General features: G+C 43.3%; 1 protein-coding gene across 4 annotated transcripts in view; it reads left to right on the top strand.

The window, feature by feature from the left end:
- Positions 1–24,824, top strand: part of LOC127572644 (leukemia inhibitory factor receptor-like) — a 199,841-nt gene that overhangs the window by 155,353 nt on the left and 19,664 nt on the right. For all 4 annotated transcript variants that reach the window (XM_052020119.1, XM_052020121.1, XM_052020122.1 and 1 more), the window contains exons 9-15: positions 4,856–4,985; positions 6,688–6,848; positions 7,929–8,074; positions 12,671–12,836; positions 16,405–16,472; positions 20,583–20,793; positions 22,918–23,100. In XM_052020119.1, the coding sequence (XP_051876079.1) occupies positions 4,856–4,985; positions 6,688–6,848; positions 7,929–8,074; positions 12,671–12,836; positions 16,405–16,472; positions 20,583–20,793; positions 22,918–23,100 (1,065 nt within the window). The remainder of the gene's footprint in view (positions 1–4,855; positions 4,986–6,687; positions 6,849–7,928; positions 8,075–12,670; positions 12,837–16,404; positions 16,473–20,582; positions 20,794–22,917; positions 23,101–24,824) is intronic.

The following is a 24,824-nucleotide window of genomic DNA, read 5'->3' as shown; positions in this document are numbered from 1 at the left end:
CACACTCAATGATTCAGAAATAGCTTCTTCCTCTCTACTATTAGATTTCTGAACAGTTCATGAACACTACCTTGTTGTTCCTTTTTTTGCACTTTGTTTATTTTTGTATTTTATTGTAATTTTTCTCTTTACACTGTACTGCTGCCGCAAAACAACACATTTCACTTCATGTGGATATAATAATAGATCTCATTCTGAACTGATGGGGCTAAAGCCAGACAAGCTGCCAGGTTTATGTGACCTGCACCCAAAGGTTTTTAAGGAAGCAGGTGGCTGAGGTTTTCAAAAACTCTCAGAAAGGTACCAAGGGGCTAGAAAACCATAAGTGATTCTAATGTTCAAGAAGTAAGGAAGACAAAATGTGGGTAACTATGCATTTATAGCTTATTATCTGTTGTTGGCAAGATGCTGGAGTTTACAATAAGGAAGAAATAGCTGGTCATTTAGAGAAGGTGAATGTAATCAAACCAAGTGGAAGGTAAATTGGTTTATTATTGTCATATGTACCTTGTTTTGCATGCCATCTGTACAGATTATTTCATCACATCAGTACATCAAGGTAGTACAAGGGAAAATCAAAAGCAGAGTACAGAATAAAGTGTTACAGTTGCAGAGAAAGTGCAGTGCAGGCAGACAATAGGTACAAGGCCATAACAAGGTAGATTGTGAAGTCAAGAGTTCACCTTTATCATACAAGAGGCCTGTTCAAGAGTCTGATAACGGGGATAGAAGTTGTCCTTGAACCTGGTGGTACGCGCTTTCTGGCTTTTGTATCTTCTGCCTGATTTGGGGGGGGGGGGAAAGAAAGAAAGAAAGAGAAGAGAGAATGTCTGGGGTGGGTGGGGTCTTTGATTATGTGATTATTTGACCAGTTAGTACTGGGGAAATTAAAATCTCCCAATACCATAGAAAGCATCCTCTCTGGATGCAAGGTCCTCTGCCCAGGACTGCAAGAAACTGCAGAGAGTTGTGGACACAGCCCAGCGCGTCACGGACACCAGCCTCCCCTCCTTGGACTGTCTTTACCTCTCGCTGTCTTGGTGAAGCAGCCAGCATAATCAAAGGCCCCATCCACCAGGGTCATTCTCTCTTCTCTCCTCTTCCATCAGGTAGAAGATACAGGAGCCTGAGGGCACGTACCACCAGACAAGGACAGCTTCTTCCCCACTGTGATAAGACTATTGAACGATTCCCTTATACGATGAAATGGACTATGACCTCATGATCTACCTTGTTGTGACCTTGCACCTTATTGCACTGCACTTTCTCTGTAGCTGTGACACTTTGTACTGTTATTGTTTTTACCTGTACTACCTCAATGCACTTTTGTACTAACCCAATGCAACTGCACTGTGTTAATGAATTGACCTGTACGATCAGTATACAAAACAAGTTTTTCACTGTACCTCGTACAGGTGACAATAATAAACCAATACCAATAATACAACCCTATTATTCTTACAACTATGAGGAAATTCTCTACACACTTACTCCTCAAGTTCTTGCTGACTATTGGTGGGTATATAATACAGCCCCACTAGAGAGAACCTCCCCTCGTTTCTAAGTTCTACATATATGGCCTCACTGGATGTTCCCCCAAGAATGTTGTCTCTAAGCACTGCTGTTATATCCTTCAGTATCAAAAAGGCAACATCCCCTCCTCTCTTACCTGTACTTCTGTCACGCCTGTAGCATCTGTATCCTGGAACATTGAGCTGCCAGACCTGCCCTTCTCGCAGCCATGTTTTTGTTATGGCTATAAAATCCCAGTCCCTAGAGCCAATCCACACTTGAGTTCATCTACCTTATCTGCTGAGTCTTGTGCATTGAAATAAATGCAGTGCAGCTGAGTACACTGGTGGTCACCCATACATCTGAAGCCTGCACGTTGGGTTTGACCACATCAGGAGAAGTCATCTATGAAGCTCTCAGCAGCCTGGATGATCTGTAGTACATCCCACTCCAGCTCCAGTTCCTTGACCCAGTTTGTCAGGAGCTGCAGCTGGGTGCATCTTGCACAGGCGTAGTCAACAGGGAGACGGTGAGGTTCTTTGACTTCCCATATCTTGCAGGAGGAGCATTGCACTGCCCTAACTGCCATCCTGCCCTACACTGAGTCAAGTGCTAAGGACGAACAGGAAAATAAAATCTTACCTGCTCCTCAGTGAAGCTTCTTCAGCCAAAGGCTCAGCTCCCCACTGGCCACTCCACAATGGCTGCTCTGCTGGACCTTACCGTCATTTTATTGGCTGCTGTTAATTAGCTAATTAGCCAATCAACAAGACTCCTTCAACTGACCTGTCCTCTCTCCAAGTCCCAACTCCTGGAAAATGAGTCCCAGAATAGGTCCCAATGGTCCAAAAAAATTCTGCCCCCTGCACCAACTCTTCAGCCACACATTCATCTCCCATACCCTCCTATTCTTACCCTCACTAAAATATGGCACAGGGAATAATCCAGAGATTACTACCCTCAAGGTCCTGCTTTTTAATCTCTTTCCTAACTCCCTACATTCACTCTGCAGGACCTCATCCCTTTTTCTACTTATGTCATTTGTGCCAATGTGCACAGTGACTTTTGGCTGCTCACCCTTCTCCTTGAGAATGTTCTGCAACAGCTCAGAGACATCCTGGACCCTAGCACCACACCATTCTGGAGCCCTTTTGCAGCCACAGAATCTCCTGTCTGCCCCCTTAACTGTCCAGTCTCCTATCACTATAGTCCTGTCTGCCTTCACCCTTCCCTGCTGAGTCTCAAAGCCTGTCCTGGTGCCACAGACCTGGCTGCTGCTGCTACTTTCTCCTGAATGGTCCCCCCACTGCCCCAACAGGTACACTTGTTTTCAAGGGGAGTGGCCACAGGGGAATCCTGCACTATCTGTCTACCTCCTCTAACTTTCCTGGTACTTAACTATTATCTAACTGGAGAGAGGTTGAAGATGAATAAAGTATGGAAGGATCTAGGTGTTCTTTTGCATGAATTGCAAAAAGTTAGCAGGCAAGTGCAGCAAATGGTTACGAGGACAAATGGCATATTGGCCTTTCTTTTTCACATAAGACTCAAAATTCCACATCTGATCACCATGGTTGGGTTGGCTAAGGAGTAATGATCACTTTAAGAATTGTAATAAAACAGGGTCTTTAGTAGCATTTGAGGCAGTGGAAAGGACATTCACCAGGCTAATTCTTTGGATGAGAAGGTTGCCCTAACAAGAGAGGCTAAACAGTTTGAACAAAGAAAAAAGAACAGTAGAAGATAGGAACCGCCTATGTCTGCACTGGCTGTGATGCCAATCCGAACTAGTCCCATCTGCCTGCACATGGCCCATATCCCTCTATGGGGTTTGTATTCCTTGGGATTTAGAAGAATGAGTGGTGATCTTATTAAAATATATAAGACCCTGAGGGGGCTTGACAGGGTAGATTTTGAGATGTTTTCACATGGGAGATTCACATTTGAGGGGACATAGTTACAAGATAAGGTGCTGGTCATTTAAAAGGGAAGTATGTAGGAAATTCCTTTCCGCAGAGCATAGCGAATCCCTGGAATTCTCTACCCCAGATGCTTGAGGAGGCTAGATTATTGGAAGTCTTAAAAGTGGAGATAGATAAATTTTTGAAAGATCGAGGGATTAAGGGCAATGGAGGAACTGAAAGAGAAGAGTTAAGGCTGGTATAGATTAACCACGATCATGTTGTAAGGCAGACTTGAGGGGCTAAGTAGCCTAATCCTATTTTCTTGTGTTTTTGCAAGGAGATTGTAGAGTTTAGAAATGGGGAAGTACAGTTAAAGTTGTACAGGGTACTGATAAGGTCACACCTGTGCACAGGTTTGGTCTGGTCCCTTTATTTACGAATGAAAAGGTTGTTCAGTCATGAGTTGCTACAGAAATTACATCCATATTCCTTGGAGTTCAGAAGATTTTATTGAAACATATAAAATCCTTATGGGACCTGACGGTAGATGTTGAGATGTTTCCACTAGTGGGAGAATTACAAGATATGAGGACATTTAAAACTGAGGTGCAAAGTAACTTCTCACAGAACGTGGTGAACCTCTGGAATTCTCTACCACGGAAGGTTGTGAAGGCTAGATCTTCGGGGGTATTTAAAGAGGAAGTAAATACATTTTTGAAAGATCGGGGAATTGAGGGCTATGGGGAACTGGCACAGGAGAAGAGTTGAGGCCTGGGGCAGATCAGCAATGATCATATTGAATGGCAACAATTTTTATGTTCCAACAAGAAATTGATCACTTGCCCTTCTCTCCAGCTAACGTTCTCCATAAAATAAATGGGCCTGCTCTCCTTGCTTTAAATTAGTCAGGGACAGGTTCATTTAGCAGTGCTGGAAAATTTGTGGATGTTGGTACTGCCCCACTGGACTATGTGAAGAATCTACTGATGGAGCTCAGTTACACCAACAGTGGTGATCAGCTGTGTGCGGTTTTGGGCCTTTTGCTTTTGCTCACCATTCCTGAATTTCTGCGTAATTAATGGAAAAGAAGCTCTGGTTTTGAGTGGAACTGCTGGCTTTTATTCAGCAGATTTGTGCACGTTTCTAGAAAGTTGCAGAGTAGCTTATCTCCATTAGCCACACAACAGTTGTTTACATCCTTTTTTCAGGAATGACGTGTATTCCTTTGGTCCTGTTGACTTCCATTTACTTATTCCAGATCGTAATTAACCAGCAGTTTTAACCAGCAGTTCACTCAGATGAAGAGTGTCTGGATTCTACGGTACTTGCGTACATTGTTTTGACCATAACAAATCGATGCAATGCAGCAGGAAGATTTTACAGTTTCGTGACTATTTTTAAATGCCTCCGTGTTTAATAATTTTTAACTTTTAATTTAGATCCACCTGATACACCAAAGAATATCAGCTGTGAAACACGTGATTTACAAACATTAAACTGTACCTGGGAGCCAGGAAGGTCTACTCAGCTAGTCTCAAAGCATAAGACAATCTATAGTCTTAACATTGGGTAAGGTTCTATATCCATTTCTTCTTCCCTTTCTGTGAATAATCTGTTCATCAAGTGACAGGTATTTCTTGTATTGTGACAGAGGAGGAGGCCATTTAGTGCATTGAATCTGTGCTGGCTTTCTGAGTAATTCCAATTCAACACTTATTTCCCTGTAACTTCTTTTCTCTCATATTCCTGTTAAGTCCCCCTGATGGTCCTGCTACTCACCTATACTCGGGTAAAAATCAATAAACCTACAAACCCACATATCTTTGAGGTTTGGGAGGAAACCAGAGCACTTGGGGTGAAACCCACATGGTCACGGGGACAACGTGCAAACTCCAGATCAAACCTAGGTGGCTGGAGCTGTGAGGCAGCAGCACTATCTCCCATGCTACTGTGCCAAACAGCACTAACATCAAATATTTGAAGGCCATGTAACAGTATGCCTGGATACCTCCCTCAGCCCATTCCAACAGTGCCTGAACTTGTCCTTTGAGTAGCTTTTGTCACAGGAGTATGATTTTCCCCCTACTATTGCTTTTCGTCTGAGAGGCTGCTGTTTAATCAGTGTTGAATTAGGAAATGTTCCCATATTCATGGGAGATCAGACTAAAAGTGCCACAAAGACATTCCACAAAACTGATGATAACTTTCACCCAGTCCTTCAGAATGCAAATACAACAGAGACCTTTGTGATAAAAGGTCACGGTGCATCCTGTTACAGCAGCTAGCTGACATTGTATTTTGCAGAATTTTTTCTATCTAGATGCTATTTATTTTAAGAGGTCACTCCCAAATATCAGCACAGAGCAGGAATCTTGCAAAGTGACCACCTCGTTGTCAGGTTGAAAGCTCCCTGGGTATTGCTGGTCAGTGCTTCTGTTCTATGCCATTGATACAGTTGGGTGAAGATGCCACCATCAGTACTGTAGGAGTTTCAGTGTAGTATGCCAGAGCTGTGTTCCTCATCAAAGCCTGCCTGCTCTGGTAGGTGAAAAACATCCCATGAGATTATCGAGTCATAGAGCAATACAGCATAGATAAGGCCCTTCGGCCCAACCAGTCCATGCCGACCACGGTGCCCACCCAGCTAGTCCCAATTTCCTGCGTTCAGTCCATATCCCTCCAAGCCCCACCCCTCCATGTACCTATCCAAGTGCTTCCTAAATGATACTGTTGTACCTGCCTCACCCACTTCCTCTGGCAGCTCGTTCCATATACTCATCACCCACTGCGTGAAGAAGTTGCCCCTCAGGTCCCTTTTAAATCTTTCCTCTCTCACCCTAATTCTGTGCCCCCTAGTTTTGGAGTCCCCTACCCTGGGGAAAAGACTGTTACCGTCCACCTTATCTATGCCTCCCATAATTTTAAACATTTCTATAAGTTGCCCCTTATTCTCTTATGTTTCAAGGAATAAAGATCTAGCCTGGCCAACCTCTCCTGATAACTCAGGCCCTCTAGTCCTGGCAAATATACTCAATTATTTCAAATAAGGGGGATAGTTTCAGTGGTTTGGACATAATTTCTCTTTCAAACAACATTACTAAAGTCAGGTTAACATGTTACTTTTTTTATTTTAAGTTTATGTGACTTGTGTAACCTGAGTTACTTCATTTCCGTGTATGTGAACTTGCGTTGAACATTCTTAACTTTAGTGTTCTTGTTTTTGTATTTTGGGTTGTGGCCACGCTATCACCAACTATTTGTCATTCTTTAGGTCATCACAGAACCCTCTTCCATGTGAGCACGCTTTGAATACAGAATACTGGTGTAGTTTTCGCATTTCAAATAGGAGCGGTGTAACCAATATATCAATACATGCAAAAAACTCACTGGGGAAAGTACAGTCCAGTATAACTGTGGATGCTGCCCACGTCTGTAAGTATATCAACTGAAACAAAAGTATACTCTAACTCTGCTGATATTTCTTCTGTGTTGAAACTTAACCTTTCAATGCACCAAAGCTCATCCAAGTGCTGATCCTTCAGCAGCAACCCAGACAAAATGGATTGGCAGACTACTTGACCAGGTTTTACAGCATGTAGAGTGTTTTCTTATTCTTTTGAGGGTGAGTTACAAGATTTCCACGTGCAAATAACATTGCTGACACAGAACATATGTATTTTGGCGCTTTGTTATTATAAAGCTTTATAAATCTTTTCCCCATGATGTAAATGTCAAACACCAGAGGACGTGCTTTTAAGATTAGAGGGAGGAAGTTTAAAGGCGCCATGAGTGGTAGGTGCCTGGAAGTAGGCAGTTTGGTGGAGCTGAAGAGGCCTTTAGATAGACACATGAATATGAAGGGAATGGAGGGATATGGACGATACACAGGAGGAGGATATTTAGTATACATTGGCATTGAGATCAGCACAACATTGTGGGCCAAATGGCCTGTCCAGTGCTGTACTGTTCTATGTTCTAAAGCCATCCAGAGTTTTCCACTAAACTCGACCTGTTAGAAGTATATAAAATTATGAGAAGCATAGAGAGGGTAGATGGTGTTTTTCCCCAGGGTGAAAATATCAAATACTAGAGGGTATAGGTTTAAGGTGAGAGGAGGAAAGTTTAAAGGAGATTTAAGAGGCAAGTTTTTTTACACGGAGCGTGGTGAGTGCCTGGAACATGCTGCCAGGGGAATTGGTGGAAGCAGATACAATAGTAATGTTTGAGGCATTTAGGCAGGCATGTGAACAGGCAGGGAATGGAGGGATATAGACAATGTGCAGGCAGGTGGGATTAGTTTGGATTGGCATCATGGTTGGCACAGACATGGTGGGCTGAAGAGCCTGTTCCTGTGCTGTACTGTTCTATGCTCTCTAGAAAAGTTATTAGTCAAAAGCCGTCAGTCCTCTTGCAACCTCTTTATCTGATTAGACTAACACCATTCATTTGTTTAGAGAAGAATATATGATTTTAAAATATGTACAATTTTCATGTTTTTTTTAATCCTCGTAGTTCGCCCTTTTGCTCCTCATCAATTGAGGGAAGAAAAGACAACACCATACAATACAACCTTGTCTTGGTCGGATCAAGTAAACTATACGGACATCAACTTGCATTGTGAGGTGGTGATCCGCGATGAGTCTGGGCAAATTATGTCAGTAAGTAAATACTTCCTAAATATCACTTCTCCAACCCTCCCTTTTCCTGATGTGGTGATTGTTAATTTTTGCTAGGGTTGACTCGTTAACCTTCCTAAGTAGCTTTTCTGTCTGCTTAAATCTAAACTATGCAGTTCAGATTTAATTCAGGGTGGTCAGGGTGGATAGGATCACCACCTTTTGCTGCAGTGTTCCTGTGGCCCAAAGCTTTTTGTAGGGTTAGGTGGATCTCTGCAACCAAGAGATTCTTGGGCATTTGAATGTAAGAAAGGAGATGCCAAGGTGTTTCAGAGAGTAGGACTGAAGTGGTAGAGCAGTCATGCACCATGGTTTCAGCATACCCAGCGTTCACTTAGCCTAACAGAATCATGCTGGTTGATGTCTATAAGAAAACAGAAGTTGCTGTTTGTCTGATGTGCACTTCATCCTAGTCTCCAACCCTTGGCTGTGGCAGGTCTTTCATCCTTCTGTGGTGGTTGCCTGTTATCTTTTGGTCACTTCCATTTGTCTTCTCACACCTCTTTACATTTCTTGATTCTCTGCTCTGTGAACAGCATCTGCATTGAATCCGTGGGTTGCATGGCTGGCATGATTGCCTGCATTGAAATAAACTTTGTAATCACATCACCTTTATCCATCCCATTGGATGGGTTGTACTACTTCCAAGTATGGTGTGACATCCTCCTGGTTCTTTGGGACCATTGTCTTCAGAGAGAGTCTCTCAGTCCTGCTGTACATTGGCAGTACTACTCATTTTTGCGCTGTCTCAGGATTGATGGCTTATTTTGGGAGAACATTATATTACCTGCTGCTTCCATCAAATTGAGATGTTGTTTGTTGCCCTTGCACCAATGTCTTGGTTGGATAAATCTAACAGCCATTTCTGCTGTCAATTGACCTAGTTTGGCAACAGTTAATACCAGCTCCCAGGGAGCAATCCCATCAGTTCCACTCCCCCTCCCTTAATTCCCTGTACATAGAACATTACAGCGCAGTGCAGGCCCTTTGGCCTACAATGTCGTGCCAACATTTTATCCTGCTCTAAGATCTGTCTAACCCTTCCCTCCCACATAGCCCTCCATTTCTCTATCATTCATGTGTTAATCTAAGAGTCTGTTAAATGTCCCTAATGTATCTGACCCACAACCTCTGCTGGTAGTGTGTTCCAGGCACCCACCACTCTCTGTAAAAAAAAAACACAACAACAACAACAACAACAATTTACCCCTGACATCCCCCTTTAGCCATTGTCGCCCTGGGAAAAAGTCTGACTGTCCACTTGATCTATGCCTTTTATTATCTTGTACACCTCTATCAAGTCACCTCTCATCCTCCTCTCCAAAGAGAAAAACCCAAGTTCACTCAACCTATCCTCTTAAGACATGCTCTCCAATCCAGGCAGCATCCTGGTAAATCTCTTCTGCACCCTCTCTAAAGATTCCACCTCCTTTCTATAATGAGACGACCAGAACTGAACACAATACTCCAAGTGTGGTCTGACCAGAGTATCTTTGCATCTTATTTTCTCTCATATATGCCTATTTTTTTTAATTGTTTTTTTGTTTTTTTATCTTTTTGCCATTTGCTACACTAAGAGATAATTTCCTGCAGAGAGTTAACCAACCATAACGTCTGTGGGATGTGGGAGGAAACTGGAACACACACAGTTGCGGAATGTACGAACTCCACGCAGACTGCACCTGAGATCAGGATCAAATAAGGTTCACTGGAGCCATGAGGCAGCAGCACTAACTGCTGCACCACTGTGCCTCTCTGACCCTGTCTCTGTCCCTGCCAGACTCATCTTGAGCATGCCATAAACATTCAATGCACTGTCTGCACAAGTGGTTTCCAGCCTACTTCTTCCCCATACACAGGGCGTTTCTTGAGCTGTTGCCTACAACATTGGTGAGGGCTGGTGACCAATAAGAAACAATAATATCTTAACCTTTGTTCTAGTTTATCGGTAAACTCAGCTCAATATAAAGATTTCATTATGTCTTAATTCTTTAGGTAACTTACTTTCCTGGAAACCCATTGCCTGGGGTATCTTTATTCCAGTGCGTCTTATCTCAGTTAAATCTCACAACTTGCTGTCACTTGACGCATGTCCGTGTGTTATATCAGTTGAGACGGATCATGCCCAGTGGAATGCTGAGTTCCTCCAGCACTTTTTGTGTCTGAAGGGTCTCGGCCCGAAACGTCAACTGTTTATTTCCCCCCATGGATGCTGCTTGACCTGCTGAGTTCCTCCAGCACTTTGTGTGTACTTCCAGTAACTCTCCCCCGGCCCCCCCACTCCTTTGTCTTCCCTTATTCCTATGGTTCCCTCCCCCCACCTTGATGATCTGCCCCTCCTCTCCTCCCCTCCCCCATCCTTTATTCCATGGTCCACTGCCCTCTCCTACCGGATTCCCTTTTCTTCAGCCCTTTGCCTCTTCTACCCATCACCTCTCAGCTTATTACATCTTCTCCCCCTCCCCCCACCCACCTACCTTCCCCCTCTCACATAGACTCGTCTATCACCTGAACTCACCTATCCCCTACCTGCGTGTGCTCCTCCCCCTCCCCCCACCTTATTCTGGCTTCTCCCCTCTTTCTTTCCAGTCCTGATGAAGGGTCTCGGCCCGAAATGTCGACCGTTTATTTCCCTCCGTGGATGCTGCCTGACCCTGCTGAGTTCCTCCAGAACTTTTTGTGTATTGGATCATGCCCAATGTTTTGCATTTGGAATCAGCCACAAAATTTAAATCCCATGGTTTTGTTATTCAGCACTTGTGACACCAGCTGGTTCACTTAACATAAAAGAGTCGTAGAGCAATACAGCATGGAAACAGGCCCTTCGGCCCAACTCATCCATACTGACCAAGTTGCCTAACTGAGCTAATACCATTTGCCTACATTTGAACCATATCTTTCTTTACCTTTCCAATCCACATACCTGTCCAAATGTTTTAAATGTCGTAATCGTACCCGCCTCTATCACTTCCTTTGGCAGCTCATTCCGCATATGCACCACTCTTTGTGTGGAAAAAGTTGCTAATTAGGTCCTTGTTAAATCTTTCCCCTCTCACTTTAAACTTACAGCCTATAATTTTAGACTCTCCTACCATTTTACCAAAAAGACTGTAGCTATTCACCTTATTTATAACCTCATGATTTTATAAACCTTGATAAGATCACCCCTCAGCCTCCTATGATAGGGAAAAATGTCTCAGCCTGTCCAGTCTCTCCTTATAACTCAAACCCTCGTCCCAGTAACATCCTTGTGAATCTTTTTTGTGCCCTTTCCAGTTCAATGACATCCTTCCTATAGCAGGGCAACCAGAACCTTATGCAGTGCTGCAAATGTGGCCTTGCCAACATCTCATAAAGCTGCAATATGATGTCCCCACTCCTGTACTCAATATCCAGACTGATGAAGGCAATGTGCCAAACGCCTTCTTCACTCTGTCTACCTATGTCGCCACTTTCAGGGAACTATGTACCTGCACCCACAGGTCTCTGGTCTACAACACACCCCAGGGCTCTTACTGCGCAAGTCCTGCCCTGGTTTGTCTTACCGAAATGCAACATCTCGCATAATCTATAAAATAACTTTGCAGCATTTTCATACTGTGTAAAAAGAGATAACCAACCAGCTTCTAGTAAGTTCTATGCAACAATAATGTATTAAAATACAGACAGCAGAGGACAATATGTTATGACAATGCAAAGGTTGTAATGCAATCAGAAGTAGTACAAAAAGAATACTAAAGTGACAATAGCGGAATAACCAAGAGAGGTAGAAGTAAGAGTCCGAGAACGTGGCACCTCCACTTGGAAGGAGATGTAAAAGAACAGTTTCTTCCCTACAGTAAAAGAACAGCTGTAGGGAAGAAACTGTTCTTGGGTCTGGATGTCCAGGCTTTCAAGCTCCTGTTTGTTTTTTATGATGAATAATGTTTATTTTGGAATAAAACAAGAGGGATGCACTGAAGTTGGGCGCAGCCAACGCAAGGGCTCAGTGGGGAAGGACTACACTTTAAGGTTCTTCTGCCACTGGAGAGGGAGGGGTGGGGTCAGGCGAGGACCCCCTTAAATATTGTAAATACGGGATTGGTGCTGTGTTTTTTATACAAAAAGGTAACACTAATGATTGATCTGTACACGAATGTAAAGGTTTGCACTGTTTTATTGTTGTATGTAGTTTGTTTTTTATGATGAATAAAGTTTATTTTGGAATTAAAAAAATCTGACTGCAGTCTGGAATGCTGAGGGGATGGTGGGGACAGGTACCTCACAACATTTAAGAAACATCTGGCCGAGCACTTGAACTGCCAAGGCAGACGTGGCTGTGGACCAGGTACTGGTAAATGGCATTAGTATAAGTGGGTACTCGATGGTCAGCATGGACTTGGTGGGCTGAAGGGCCTGTTTTTGTGCTGCATCACTGTGACTGAATTTACATAAAAATGCCAGAAATACTTTGAGGTCAGGCAGTATCCTGACCAATTGGGTATTTCCAGCCTTTTTTGTTTATATTTCAAATTTCTAGCATTTTGCCTTTTCGTTTGATACCTTCTTGTCTAATCTATGAATATTTTTGTATTACAGCTTAATTACTCATTGCTGGGAAATCCAACAAACACACAGCACACAATAACGTTAATTAATTTACAACCCAACGCAGAGTATTCTATCAGAGCTCGATATTCATCTGTACATTTTTGGAAGTGGAGTGAATGGAGCAATGTTGTAGAGGTGAAAACCAAGATTACTGGTGAGTAAGAGGGAAGGCTAATCCCGTAAAGTAATGTGAAATGTGTGACATCCTAATTAGACACTTATTTCTGTAAATAAACTTTGCAAAGTCGGGCATATTACTTGTTGGATACAGAATAAAACTCCCTCCAGACTTTCCCATGACATATCCCCAGGATAACGACTGCATGGGTTAGATACAGATTAAAGGGCTCTCTCTGCTGTCTTGTCAAATGATCCCAGGAACAGCAAAGGGAGAAGTGGAGGAAAAAGAATAGTGAATATGAACCAGGGTGGCGGTCGGCAGCAATATCTTCACAGTTTAATTTCTATAATTTGCAAAGGAAAAGCTTGGGAGATTTATTTCAGCTTAACGTGCGAGATTCTTTACGCAAGTAGAGATGAATTGTACTATCCTGCATTGATTGCATTCAGTTTTGTCTAAGTTTTGCTGGTGGTGGTATGGCAGTGTGAGGTTTGTGTCTTCTGCTTGTTTACTGTGAAACGCCATGTTGAAGAAAGTGAATAGCCAAAGGGTTCACTATATAGAGGTATGGACTCAAAGTTGTACAGCACAGAAACAGGCCCTTTGGCACACCATATCTATGCCGACCATCATGCCCATCTGTGCTAACCCCACTTGCCTGCTTTAGTTCCCTATCCCTCTCTGCCTTGCTCATTCAAGTATCATCCAGTTGCCTCTTATGTTGCTGTTCCTGCTGCCTTCACCACCTGGCAGCTCATTCTAGATACCAACTACTCTGTAACAAAAAAAAACTACCCCTCAGGTCATCTTTAAACCTCCTCACTCTCACCTTAAATATATGCCTCCAGTTTAGACCCCAACTATGGGACACAGACTCTGGCTATCTACCTATTTATGCTTCTCATAATTTTGTACACCTCCATGTCATCTCTCAGTCTCCTTTGCTGCAGGGAGAACAGGCACAGCCTATTCAGTCTCCTCTTGTAACTCCAATCCAGAAAACATCCTTGTGATTCTTTTCTGCACCCTCTCTAGTTTAGATCATAGATCATAGAACAGTACAGCACAATACAGGCCCTTCAGTCCACAATGTTGTGCCGACCTTTAAACCTCACCTAAGACTACATATCCACATATGTATCCCACATATCCCTCTATTTTAAATTCCTCCATATGCTTATCTAGCAATCTCTTAAATTTGACCAATGTACCTGCCTCCACCACCGCCCCAGCCAGCGCATTCCATGCCCCAATCACTCTCTGGGTTAAAAAAAACCTTCCTCTGATATCTCCCTTGAACTTTCCACCCATTACTTTAAAGCCATGTCCTCTTGTATTGAGCATTGGTGCTCTGGGAAAGAGGCACTCGCTGTCTACTCTATACATTCCTCTTAATATTTTGTATACATCTATCGTCTCCTCTCATCCTCCTCCTCTCCAAAGAGTAAAGCCCTAGCTCCCTTAGTCACTCCTCATAATGCATACTCTCCAAACCAGGCAGCATCCTGGTAAATCTCCTCTGCACCCTTTCCAACGCTTCCACATCCTTCCTATAATGAGGAAACCAGAACTGGACACAGTACTCTAAGTGTGGTCTAACCAGAGTTTTGTAGAGCTGCATCATTACCTGTGGCTCTTAAACTCGATTCCACGACTTATGAATGCTAACATCCCATAAGCTTTCTTAACTACCCTATCCACCTGTGAGGCAACTTTCAGGGATCTGTGGATATGGACCCCCAAATCCCTCTGCTCCTCCACACTCCCCAGAATCCTGCCATTAACTTTGTACTCTGCCTTGGAGTTTGTCCTTCACATCTTATGTCCTTCACAGTTAATCACATCTTTCCTGTTGTGTGGCGACCAGAACCGCTCACAATGCTCCAAGTGCTCCCTAATCAATGTTTGGTACAATTGGAACACGACATCCCAACTCTTGTAGTCTGTGCCTCGGCAGATGAAGGCAAACATGCCAAACACCTTTCTCAACACCCTGTCTACCTGTGTTGCCGCTTTCAAGGAACTACGTAATTATACTCCAAGGTGTCTCTGTTCCACGGCACTTCCCAGTGCCTTGCCATTCACAGTGTATGTCCTGCCCTGGTTTAATTTTCCAAATGTATTACTTTGAACTTAGAAAAGAGAACAGTACAGCACAGGAACAGGCCCTCCGACACATGCTGTCTGTGCCGATCACGATGCCAATCAAAACTAATCCCAGCTGCCTGCATGTGGTCTACGTCCCTCCATTCCCTGCCTGTTCGTGTATCTGTCTAAATGCTTCTTAAACATTGCTGTTGTATCTGTTTCCATCACTTCCCCGGCAACGTATTCCAGGCACCTGCCACTCTGTGGTGGGGGGAATCACAGAAAAACTTGCCCCGCAATCTCATTTAAATCTTAAAGCTATGCCCTCTCATATTTGACATCTCCATCCTAGGAGAAAGACTCTGACTATTTGCCCTGTCTATGCCTCTCATAATTTTATATACTTTTGATATATAAACCTCCAACGTTCCAGAGAAAATACAGTCCAATTTTGGCCAACCTCTCTTTATGACTAAAACTTTCTAATTCAAGCAACATTCCGGTGAACCTTTTCTGCACCGTCTTCAAATCTTCATCTTTCCTGTAGTGTGGCGACCAGAATTGCACATACTCTAAGCGTGGCTTGACCAAAGTTTATACAACTGCATTGTGACTTCCTGACTTTTATACTCAATACCCCGACTGATGAAGGAAACTATGCTGGATGCCTTCTTTAACACCCTATTTACTTGTTTTGCCACTTCCAGGGAGCTATAAACTTGCACCCCAAGATCCCTCTGTACATCAATGCTCCTGAAGGTCCTGCAAGTTACCGTATACTTTCCTTTTGCATTTGACTTCCTAAAGTGGAACACCCCACAACTGTCCAGATTAAACTCCATCTGCCATTTCTCTGCCCATGTTTCCAACTGATCTATGTCCTGCTGAATCCTTTGACAGCCTTCCTCACTATCCACGACTCTGCCAAATTTTGTGTTGTCTGCAAACTGCTAATCAGTCCACCTACATTTTTGTCCATATATCACAACAGAGGTGCCAACACTGATCCCTAAGGAACACTACTGGTCACAGTCCTCCCATCAGAACAACACCCACCCACCACTACCCTCTGACTTCTATGGCCAAGGAAATTTCATATCCAATTTACCAAGTCTCCATGGATCCCCTGTGCCTGAGTCTTCCGGATCAGCCTACCATGAGGAACCTTGTTGAAAGCTTTACTGGCGTCCAGTTAAATTGTCTGAGTTAAATTCCATCCGCCTTTCCCTTGCCCACTTTTCCAGTTGTTCTATACCAGGTTGTAGCCTTGGACAACCTTCCTCACTGCCTACTCTATCACCAATTTTGGTGCCATCTGGAAAATGGCGCCTATATTCTGATCCAAATCATTAATAAATGGCAAACAACAGATGACCTAGCATGATCTCTGTGGCATGCCATTGGTCCCAGGCCTCCCATCTGAAAAGCAGCCCTTCACTACCACCCTCTGCCTTCTACTACTGAAATTCCCCCTTTGTCCACTTTTTCCCTCACAAATTGTTTGTCTTTGCAGCACCATCAGTGAGCCTGGATGTATGGAGAACAGTTATGCCAAACCAAACTGTGACCATTTACTGGAAGGTAAGGAGGAGTGGTGGGTGTCCTCTCTAGAAACATGATGAAAGTCTTGAAAGATGCATCATGGAAGTCTAATGAATGAAATAAAATTTTTGGTAGGATATTGCAGCTTTGGAGAGTGTGCAAAGGAGATTTGTCAATTTGAAATAAAATTTGGAAACATCCAGCAGATCAGGCAGCATTTGTGGAAAGAAAAACAGAGTTAACATTTCAGGCTGAAGAACCATCATCAGTACTAGGGATAGAGAAGACAAGTTGGTTTTAAGTTGTAGAGAAGGAGAGGAAGCAATGGATAGGACAAGGGGAATATCTCTGATAGGGTGATGCCAAGGTTGCTGCAGTGATACGTTGTTGATGAAGCCATCTGGTTGGGAAGTTTAAATAGAGAGAACAAACAAAGGAAGATGTAAAAGTGGTGAAGAGCTGCTACAAGCCCATAGCTTGAGGAAATGTCCAGCAGGTTAGGCAGTGTCAGCAGAGAGAAACACAACTGCTAATATTACAGATGGTTAACCTATAGAAGAAGCAAGTTACCTGAAGTTGTTGAATTCTATAGAGTCAGGAAGGCTGCAACATGCACAGACAGAAGATGAAGTGATTTTCCTCATGCTCATTGGCATCATTAGAAAAGGGCAAGAGGCCACAGACAGATTGGTTAGAGTGGGATGGTGGTGATATGAACCAAAGTAGCATGCAAGTAGAAACTCAAGATTATCTCTGTGAATGCAGGTGTTCACCTTTCTGCGTTAGGTTTCTCCAGAGGTCACTTTGTGAGCACTGATTGCTAGGTTGGAGCAAATGGAATTGAAAATCTTGTTCACATGAAAAAAACTGTTTGGATCCCTGGATGGTGGGAAAGGATGAGATCAAAGGACAGGTGTTGCATCTCCTGTGGTTGCATAGGAAACTTCAGTAAGGGGGAATTAGTTGTTGATAAAAGAGTGGACCAGAGAGTCACGAAGGGAAAGGTCTCTCCTGAATGCTGAAAGGGAAGGGGGAAGATGTCGGTGAGCGAGTCTGTTGAAGGTGGCAGAAATTACTTTGTTTGCATTGGAGCTGGCCACGTATGCAGTGGGTTATCCATCTATAATGTGTTTTCTTTAATCTTTCCACCAGCACTGCCTGACCTGTTAAGCATTTCCTATTGGTCTGAACCTGGCCTCCCCATCACATGTATTCCCTTTGTTCTATCTATCTCTCCCCCATCCTCTCCACAATGTAAAACAAACGTTTTCTCACTTGCTCGGTTCTAATGAAAGTCTTCAGTCTGAAATGGTGGCTGCTTTTCTATTCGCAAATGCTCCTGACCTGCTGAGAGTTTCCTGCATTCTGTTTTCAGTTCGGATTTCCAGCATCTACAATTTCAATTCTAAATGAGGAGGGGTTTATGTATGTGTGATTATTTCCCTTTGAACATGCAGAATCGAGGAAATTTGATAAAAATTGATCAGATTGACAGATAGAGATAAACTATTTCCATTTGCTGGAGTGTTTATAGGATACAGAACCAGGGAAGTGATTTTTTTTAATACAACAGGGTTGTGTTGCCAGAAAAGGTGGTAGAAGCTGAGTTAGTAGTAACTTACAGTGGCACAGGCAATAAAGCAAGAAATATTTGATGACTGTAAGAATGGAACGGCAGTTGTCATGGGGGACTTTAACTTCCACATAGATTGGGTGAATCAAGTTGGTCAAGGCAGTCTTGAGGAGGACTTCATAGAATGCATCCATGATAGCTTTCTTGAACAGCATGTTAGTGAACCTACAAGGGAAAATGCTATCTTAGATCTGGTCCTGTGCAATGAGACAGGTAAAATTAGTGGTCTTGTCGCTAGGGATCCTCATGGAAAGAGTGATCATAGTATGATTGAATTTCTCATATAAATGGAGGGTGCAATAGTTCGATCTAACACCAGTGTATTAAGCCTAAACAAGGGAGACTTCAATGGGATGAGGGAGGAGTTGGCTAGCGTAGACTGGGAACACAGGCTATATGGTGGGACAGTTGAGGAACAGTGAAAGACTTTCAAAGAGATTTTTCACAGTGCTCAACAAAAGTATATTCCAGTTAAAAGCAAGGACAGTAAGGGTGGGGAGAGCCAGCCTTGGATGACTAAGGAAATAAGAGACAGTATCAAGCTAAAAGCTCATGCATACAAAGTCACCAAGAGTAGTGTGAAACTGGAAGATCGGGAAAACCTTAAAAAGAAACTAAGAACCACTAAGCAATCAATAAGGAAAGGGAAGATAGATTATGAAAGTAAACTAGCACAAGATATAAAAACAGATAGCAAAAGATTTTATAATTATATAAAGCAGAAAAGGGTGACTAGAGTGAATGTAGGTCCCTTGGAAGATGAGAAGGGGGAAATAATATTGGATAATGTGGAAATGGCTGAGGCCTTGAATGACTATATTGTGTTGGTCTTCACGGACACATCTAACACGCCAAAGAGAGAGGTTATATATGTGATTGGGGTGGGTGGGTGACAAGCTCGATACAATCGCTGTCACTAAATCGGTGGTGAGCGGTGTGTCGCAGGGGTCTGTGTTGTGCCCGCAACTGTTCACAATATACATTAACTATTTAGGACCGAGTGCAGTGTATCTAAGTTTGCTGATGGTACTAAATTGAGTGGAAAAGCAAATTGTGCAGAGGATGCGGAGAGTCTGCAGAGAGATATAGATGGGTTAAGTGAGTGGGCAAGGGTCTGGCAGATGGAGTACAATGTTGGTAAATGCGAGGTCATCCACTTTGGAAAGAAAAATGGAAGATCAGCTTATTATCTAAATGGTGAAAGACTGTAGCATGCTGTTGTGCAGAGAGACTTTGGAGTGCTTGTGCATCGGTTTGGTTTGCAGGTACAACAGGTTATCAAGAAAGCAAATGGAATGTTGGCCTTCATTGCTGGAGGGATTGAATTTAAGAGCAGGGAGGTTATGCTGCAACTGTACAGGGTACTGGTGAGGCCACACCTGGAGTGCTGCATGTAGTTCTGGTCTCCATACTTTAGGAAAGATATACTGGCTTTGGAGGTGGTGCAGAGGAGGTTCACTAGGTTGATTCCAGAGATGAGGGGTTTAGCCTATGAGGAGAGATTTGAGTCCCCGGGACTATACTTGCTGGAATTCAGAAGAATGAGAGGGGATCTTATAGAAACATATAAAATTATGAAAGGGATAGATAAGATAGAGGCAGGAAGGTTGTTTTCACGGGTAGGTGAGACAAGAACTAGGGGACATAGCCTCAAGATTCGGGGGAGTAGAATGGAGATGAGGAGAAACTGCTTTTCCCAGAGAGGAGTGAATCTGTGGAATTCTCTGCCCAGGGAAGCAGTAGAAGCTACCTCATTAAATATATTTAAGACACATTTAGATAGATTTTTGCATAGTAGGGGAATTAAGGGTTATGGGGAAAAGGCAGGCAGGTGGAGCTGAGTCCATGGTCAGATCAGCCGTGATCTTATTGAATGGTGGAGCCATTCGATAAGATACTCTTGCTCCTATTTCTTATGTTCTTATGTAACCTAGATTGGAATCAGTTACTTCTGTAAAGAGGGAAAAACTTCCTGAGCTAAGGAGAAAGTGAAGTGATTAAGACTATTTGGATAGCTCTTAAGGAGTTGGCACACACATGATGAACTGAATAGCCTTGTTCTACAATGCACACATAAATGATAGAAAAATAGGGGCCTATGTGCGAGGGAAGGGTTAGATAGATCTTAGAGCAGGATAAAATGTCAGCACAACATTGTGGGCTGAAGGGCCTGTACTGTGCTGTAGTGTTCTATGTTCTAAAACAGAAAACTGTGATTGTAGTAATGCTTCTCACTTGAATTCACTTGGAAGTAATTTGCTTTATTGGGGGCATTCATTTTAAAGTTGTGGAGAAGAGGGATTTTGTATGTACAGCCAAATCTGTTTCATAAGAAGAGTGAAAGTGGGCAGGAGCAAAAGCAGTACTGTTGAGTAACCAGATAGGCTGAGAAAAATGTTGGCGTTGAAGGTGAGAGAGGAATTGCATTTTGACTGAAACAGATTTTCTATGTCCTTGAAAAGATTGAAGGATTAGGAGGCTATAATAATCTACTTCAATCTTTCTGTCCATTGCAGCCACTTTTAGCCACTGAAGCAAATGGTCCAATTTTATTCTACAATGTAACCTGGTCAAAAATGGGAAGTGATTCAATCAATAGCACTCGTATCCGTGGAACTAGTGTGCAAATTCATCTTGACCAAGCTGGCTACGTTATTACCACCATGGCTCAAAATGGCGCTGGAACATCACCCCCTTCTGTGATCAAGATCCCTCCACAGCAAGATGGTGAGTGTTAGAATTCCAAGTCTGATCAGTGGCATTACTTGCTCCAGGAGGCAGTCTTAGCACTTTATCTGGGTTGAGCTTCACAGCCCCGTGTTTATCTATGCAGTAGCATGATCTGAGCCTGTGACTGCAGGGACCAGTTATGCTCCGGACAGTATTTTTGTGTCTTTCTCATCTGTGAGCTAAGCTCACCTGTTGCCTTTCACACTTAAAAGAAAGATTTAAAACTGCATTTAACAAATGATTTTAAATAATTCACTTATCAAAACAAAGTTCACCAAAAGACAAACCACTTGTATTCTTAGTGAACATTGATAAGCCTGGGCCAAGCTAGATACCTCAGCTATGGTTGGCATAAAGCTGAGCAAACGAGTGCAAAATGTTTCCAGTCCCGCAGTATGGCAGAGTCTACAACCCTCTGCAGCCTCTTGTGATCCTGTGCATGGAAGCCTCCATACTAGGCTGTGATACAACCAGTCAGAATGCTTCCCACCATACATCTATAGAAATTTGCAAGAGTCTTTGGTGACTTCCCAAATCTCCTCAAAATAAATAAAGTGCTACTGGGCACTTAAGGTATCATGGAGACAAAACCCACTGCCTGCCGCAGCGGTACATTCATCTCATTCCACTGAGCTCTACCTCACTGACCTGCTGGACTAAATCCTTTGGCAAAGGAGGTCATTGAGGTAAGCAAACCCAGTCTCTATAATCTCTCCTCATAGGGCAGGCACGGTAGTGTAGCAGTTAGCATAATGCTTTACAGCGCCAGTGACCCGGGTTCAATTCCGGCCGCTGTCTGTAAGGAGTTTGTACGTTCTCCCTGTGTCTGCGTGGGTTTCCTCCGGGTGCTCCGGTTTCCTCCCACATTCCAAAGACGTACGGGTTAGGAAGTTGTGGGCATGCTATGTTGGTGCTGGAAGTATGGCGACACTTGTGGGCTGCCCCCAGAACACTACGCAAAAAAAAGATGCATTTCACTGTGTGTTTCGATGTACATGTGACTAATAAAGAAATCTTATCTTAAATGCTCCATTCCAGGCAATATCTCGATGAATCTTCCTCTGCACCCGCTCCAGGGCATCCACACCCTTTCTACAGTGTGGTGACCAGAACTATATGCAGTATTTCTCCTCTGGCTAAACTAACAACCCTCTTTTCCCAGGAATTAGCCTGGTGAATCTCCTTTGGGGTGCCTCGAGTGTTACTATATCCATTTTTCAGGGAAAGAGACCAATAGGAAAACTAGGGGCCAATAGTCATCAAATAATCAAATGGGGGATTCAGTTTATCCCAAGTGGTAGAACTTGCCTTGGGTGTGCCCTATAAATAGTATGGCTGCAATGGAAGGAAGGTGAAGTGCGCAGAGTGGGACAATGGAATAGAGGGTTGTGCTGATGTTGTTAGATGGAAGGAGCACAACTTTCACAAGGACCAGTTAGGCCAAGTATCCTGTTTTAGTGCTGTCCATGATGAAAGGTAAGTTGGTAAATAAAATTGGTAAATTGGTTTATTATTGTCACATATAATGAGGTGCAGTGAAAAACTTTGTTTTGCATGTCATCCATACAGATCATTTCATCACATCAGAGCATTGAGGTAGTACAAGGGAAAACAATAACAGAATGTAGAATAAAGTGTTACAGATACAGAGAAAGTGCAGTGCAGGTAGGCAATAAGGTGCAAGGTCATAATGAGGTGGATTGTAAGGTCAAGGGTCTACCTTATTGTACTAGGAAACTGTTCAATAGTCTTATAACAATGAGATAGAAGCTGTGCTTGAGCCTGGTGGTATGTACTTTGAGGCTTTTATATCTTCTGCCCGATGGGAGAGGGGAGAAGAGAGAATATCTGGGGTGGGTGGGGTCTTTGATTATGTTGGCTGTGTTACCGAGGCAGCAAGAAGTGTCGACGGAGGGGAGACTGGTTTCTGTGATGTGCTGAGCTGTGTCCACAACTTTCTGTGGTCCCAGGCAGAGCAGTTACCATACCAAGCCGTGATGCATCCAGATAGGATGCTTTCTATGGTGCATCTGTAAAACTAGAAGTTCCTCTTTGTTTATTTTCCTTTTCAGTCACATGGTCTCTGAATTTCTCTTTATATTTACCTCCATTTCCTTCTAGATGAAAATCTGACCTTTGAAAAAATTACTGGTATCGGGGATGGATTCATTGTGACTTGGCCAACGCAGCAGGCTGAGAACTGTGGCTATACTGTACAGTGGTGCGAGTCCCTGAGCTTGCCTGTGTGTAGAGTGGATTGGCGCAAATTTCCTTCAAATACAACAGGTGTCACAATAAAATCAGGTATGTGTTTTATACCAATAACTGATTTGTTCGTGTGTATTTGGATGCATTCTTGCTCTTGCCCTCTTTCAGAATGGCGGAGAGTCCTAGAATGGTTACAGCATGGAAGAAGGCCATTCTACCATTAAGATCTTATCAACTCTAATGTAAGAGCGATTAAGCTGGTCCCACTCCACAATCCTCTCCCCATGTCCCTGCAACTTCTTTCCTTGCAGTTCCCTTTCAAACATTACAATGAATCTGCCTCCACTACTTGCCTAGGTGCATTCCAGACCCTAACCACTCTCTGTGTTTAAATCTTCATGTCACTTTTGGTTATTTTGCAAATCGCCTTCATTCTGAGTCTGCTAGTACTTGATTCCTTAGCCAGAGGAAACAGTTTCTCTCTGTCTGCTCTGCCTGTATATTTCATGTTTTTTAATACCTCTCTCAGATCTCTTCACAGCCTTCTGTTCCCCAGCGTCTCCAGTCTGTCCATTTGCCCCAGCACCAATAGCCTGTCCAACGATGTAGACACTGTGGCCAAGAAAGTGCACCTGTGCCTCTACTTCCTCAGAAGGCCAAGAAATTTGGCATGTCCCCTTTCACCCTCATCAGTTTTTATAGATGCACTACAGAAAGCATCCTATCCAGATGCATCACAGCTTGGTGGCAACTGCTCTGCCTGAGACCGCAAGAAACTGCAGAGAGTTGTGGACACAGCTCAGCACATCACGGAAACCAGCCTCCCCTCCATGGACTCTGTCTACACTTCTCACTGCCTTGGCAAAGCAGCCGACATAATCAATGACCCCACCCACCCCAGACATTCTCCCTTCTTCTCCTTTCTTCCCCCCCCCCCCCCCCCCCCCCACCACCTCCCATCAGGCAGAGGACACAAAAGCTTGAAAGCACATACCACTAGGCTCAGGGACAGCTGCTATCCTGCTGTTATGAGACTATTGAACAATTCCCTAGTACGATAAGATGGATTCTTGACCTTACAATCTACCTCGTTATGACCATGCACCTTATTGTCTCCCTGCACTGCATTTTCTCTGTAAGTGTGCACTTTATTCTGCACTCTGTTATTGCTTTCCCTTGTACTACCTCAGAGCTCTGTGATGAAATGATCTGTATGGACGGTATTTAAACAGAAGTGTTTCACTGTACCTCAGTACATGTGACAATAATAAATCAATTTACCATCTCGTCGTAGGAATCATTTAGTTAAATCTCTTCTACACCCTCTCCAAACCCTTCTCTATCTTAAAGTGTATTGCTTAGAAATGGACACAGTACTTTGTGTCTGAAGCAGTGTTTTATAAAGAGTCATCACAAGTTCCTTGCTCTTGTACTCTATGCCTCCATTTACAAACCCCGGAATCCCTGTACTTGTTTCTAAATACTTCTCAGTTGCCTGCCACTTTCAAAAAAAATTTGCAAATCTGCCCCCTCATTTGGAATTGTACCCTCTAGTTTATAAGCTGCAAAAGTGTAACATTTTACATTTCTCAGCACTGAATTTCATCCAGCATCTATCAGCCCATTCCAATAGCTTGGTGATATCTCCTTCAAGTGGCAGCACAGGTAGATGAGGTGTGAAGAAGAAATGTAGGATACTTGCCTTTATTAGTTGAGGCACAGAAAATAAAGGCAGCGTGGTTATGATACTACTTTATAAAACATTGGTTAGATCATAATTGGAATATTGTGTTTGCCAGCTACAGGAAGGACATGATCAC

The sequence above is a fragment of the Pristis pectinata genome, chromosome 7 (genome assembly GCF_009764475.1).
Source record: "Pristis pectinata isolate sPriPec2 chromosome 7, sPriPec2.1.pri, whole genome shotgun sequence".
In the NCBI taxonomy this organism is placed as follows: Eukaryota; Metazoa; Chordata; class Chondrichthyes; order Rhinopristiformes; family Pristidae; genus Pristis; species Pristis pectinata.
Note: the sequence above shows the minus strand (reverse complement) of the source record. Positions and strands in the feature narration are given on the sequence as shown.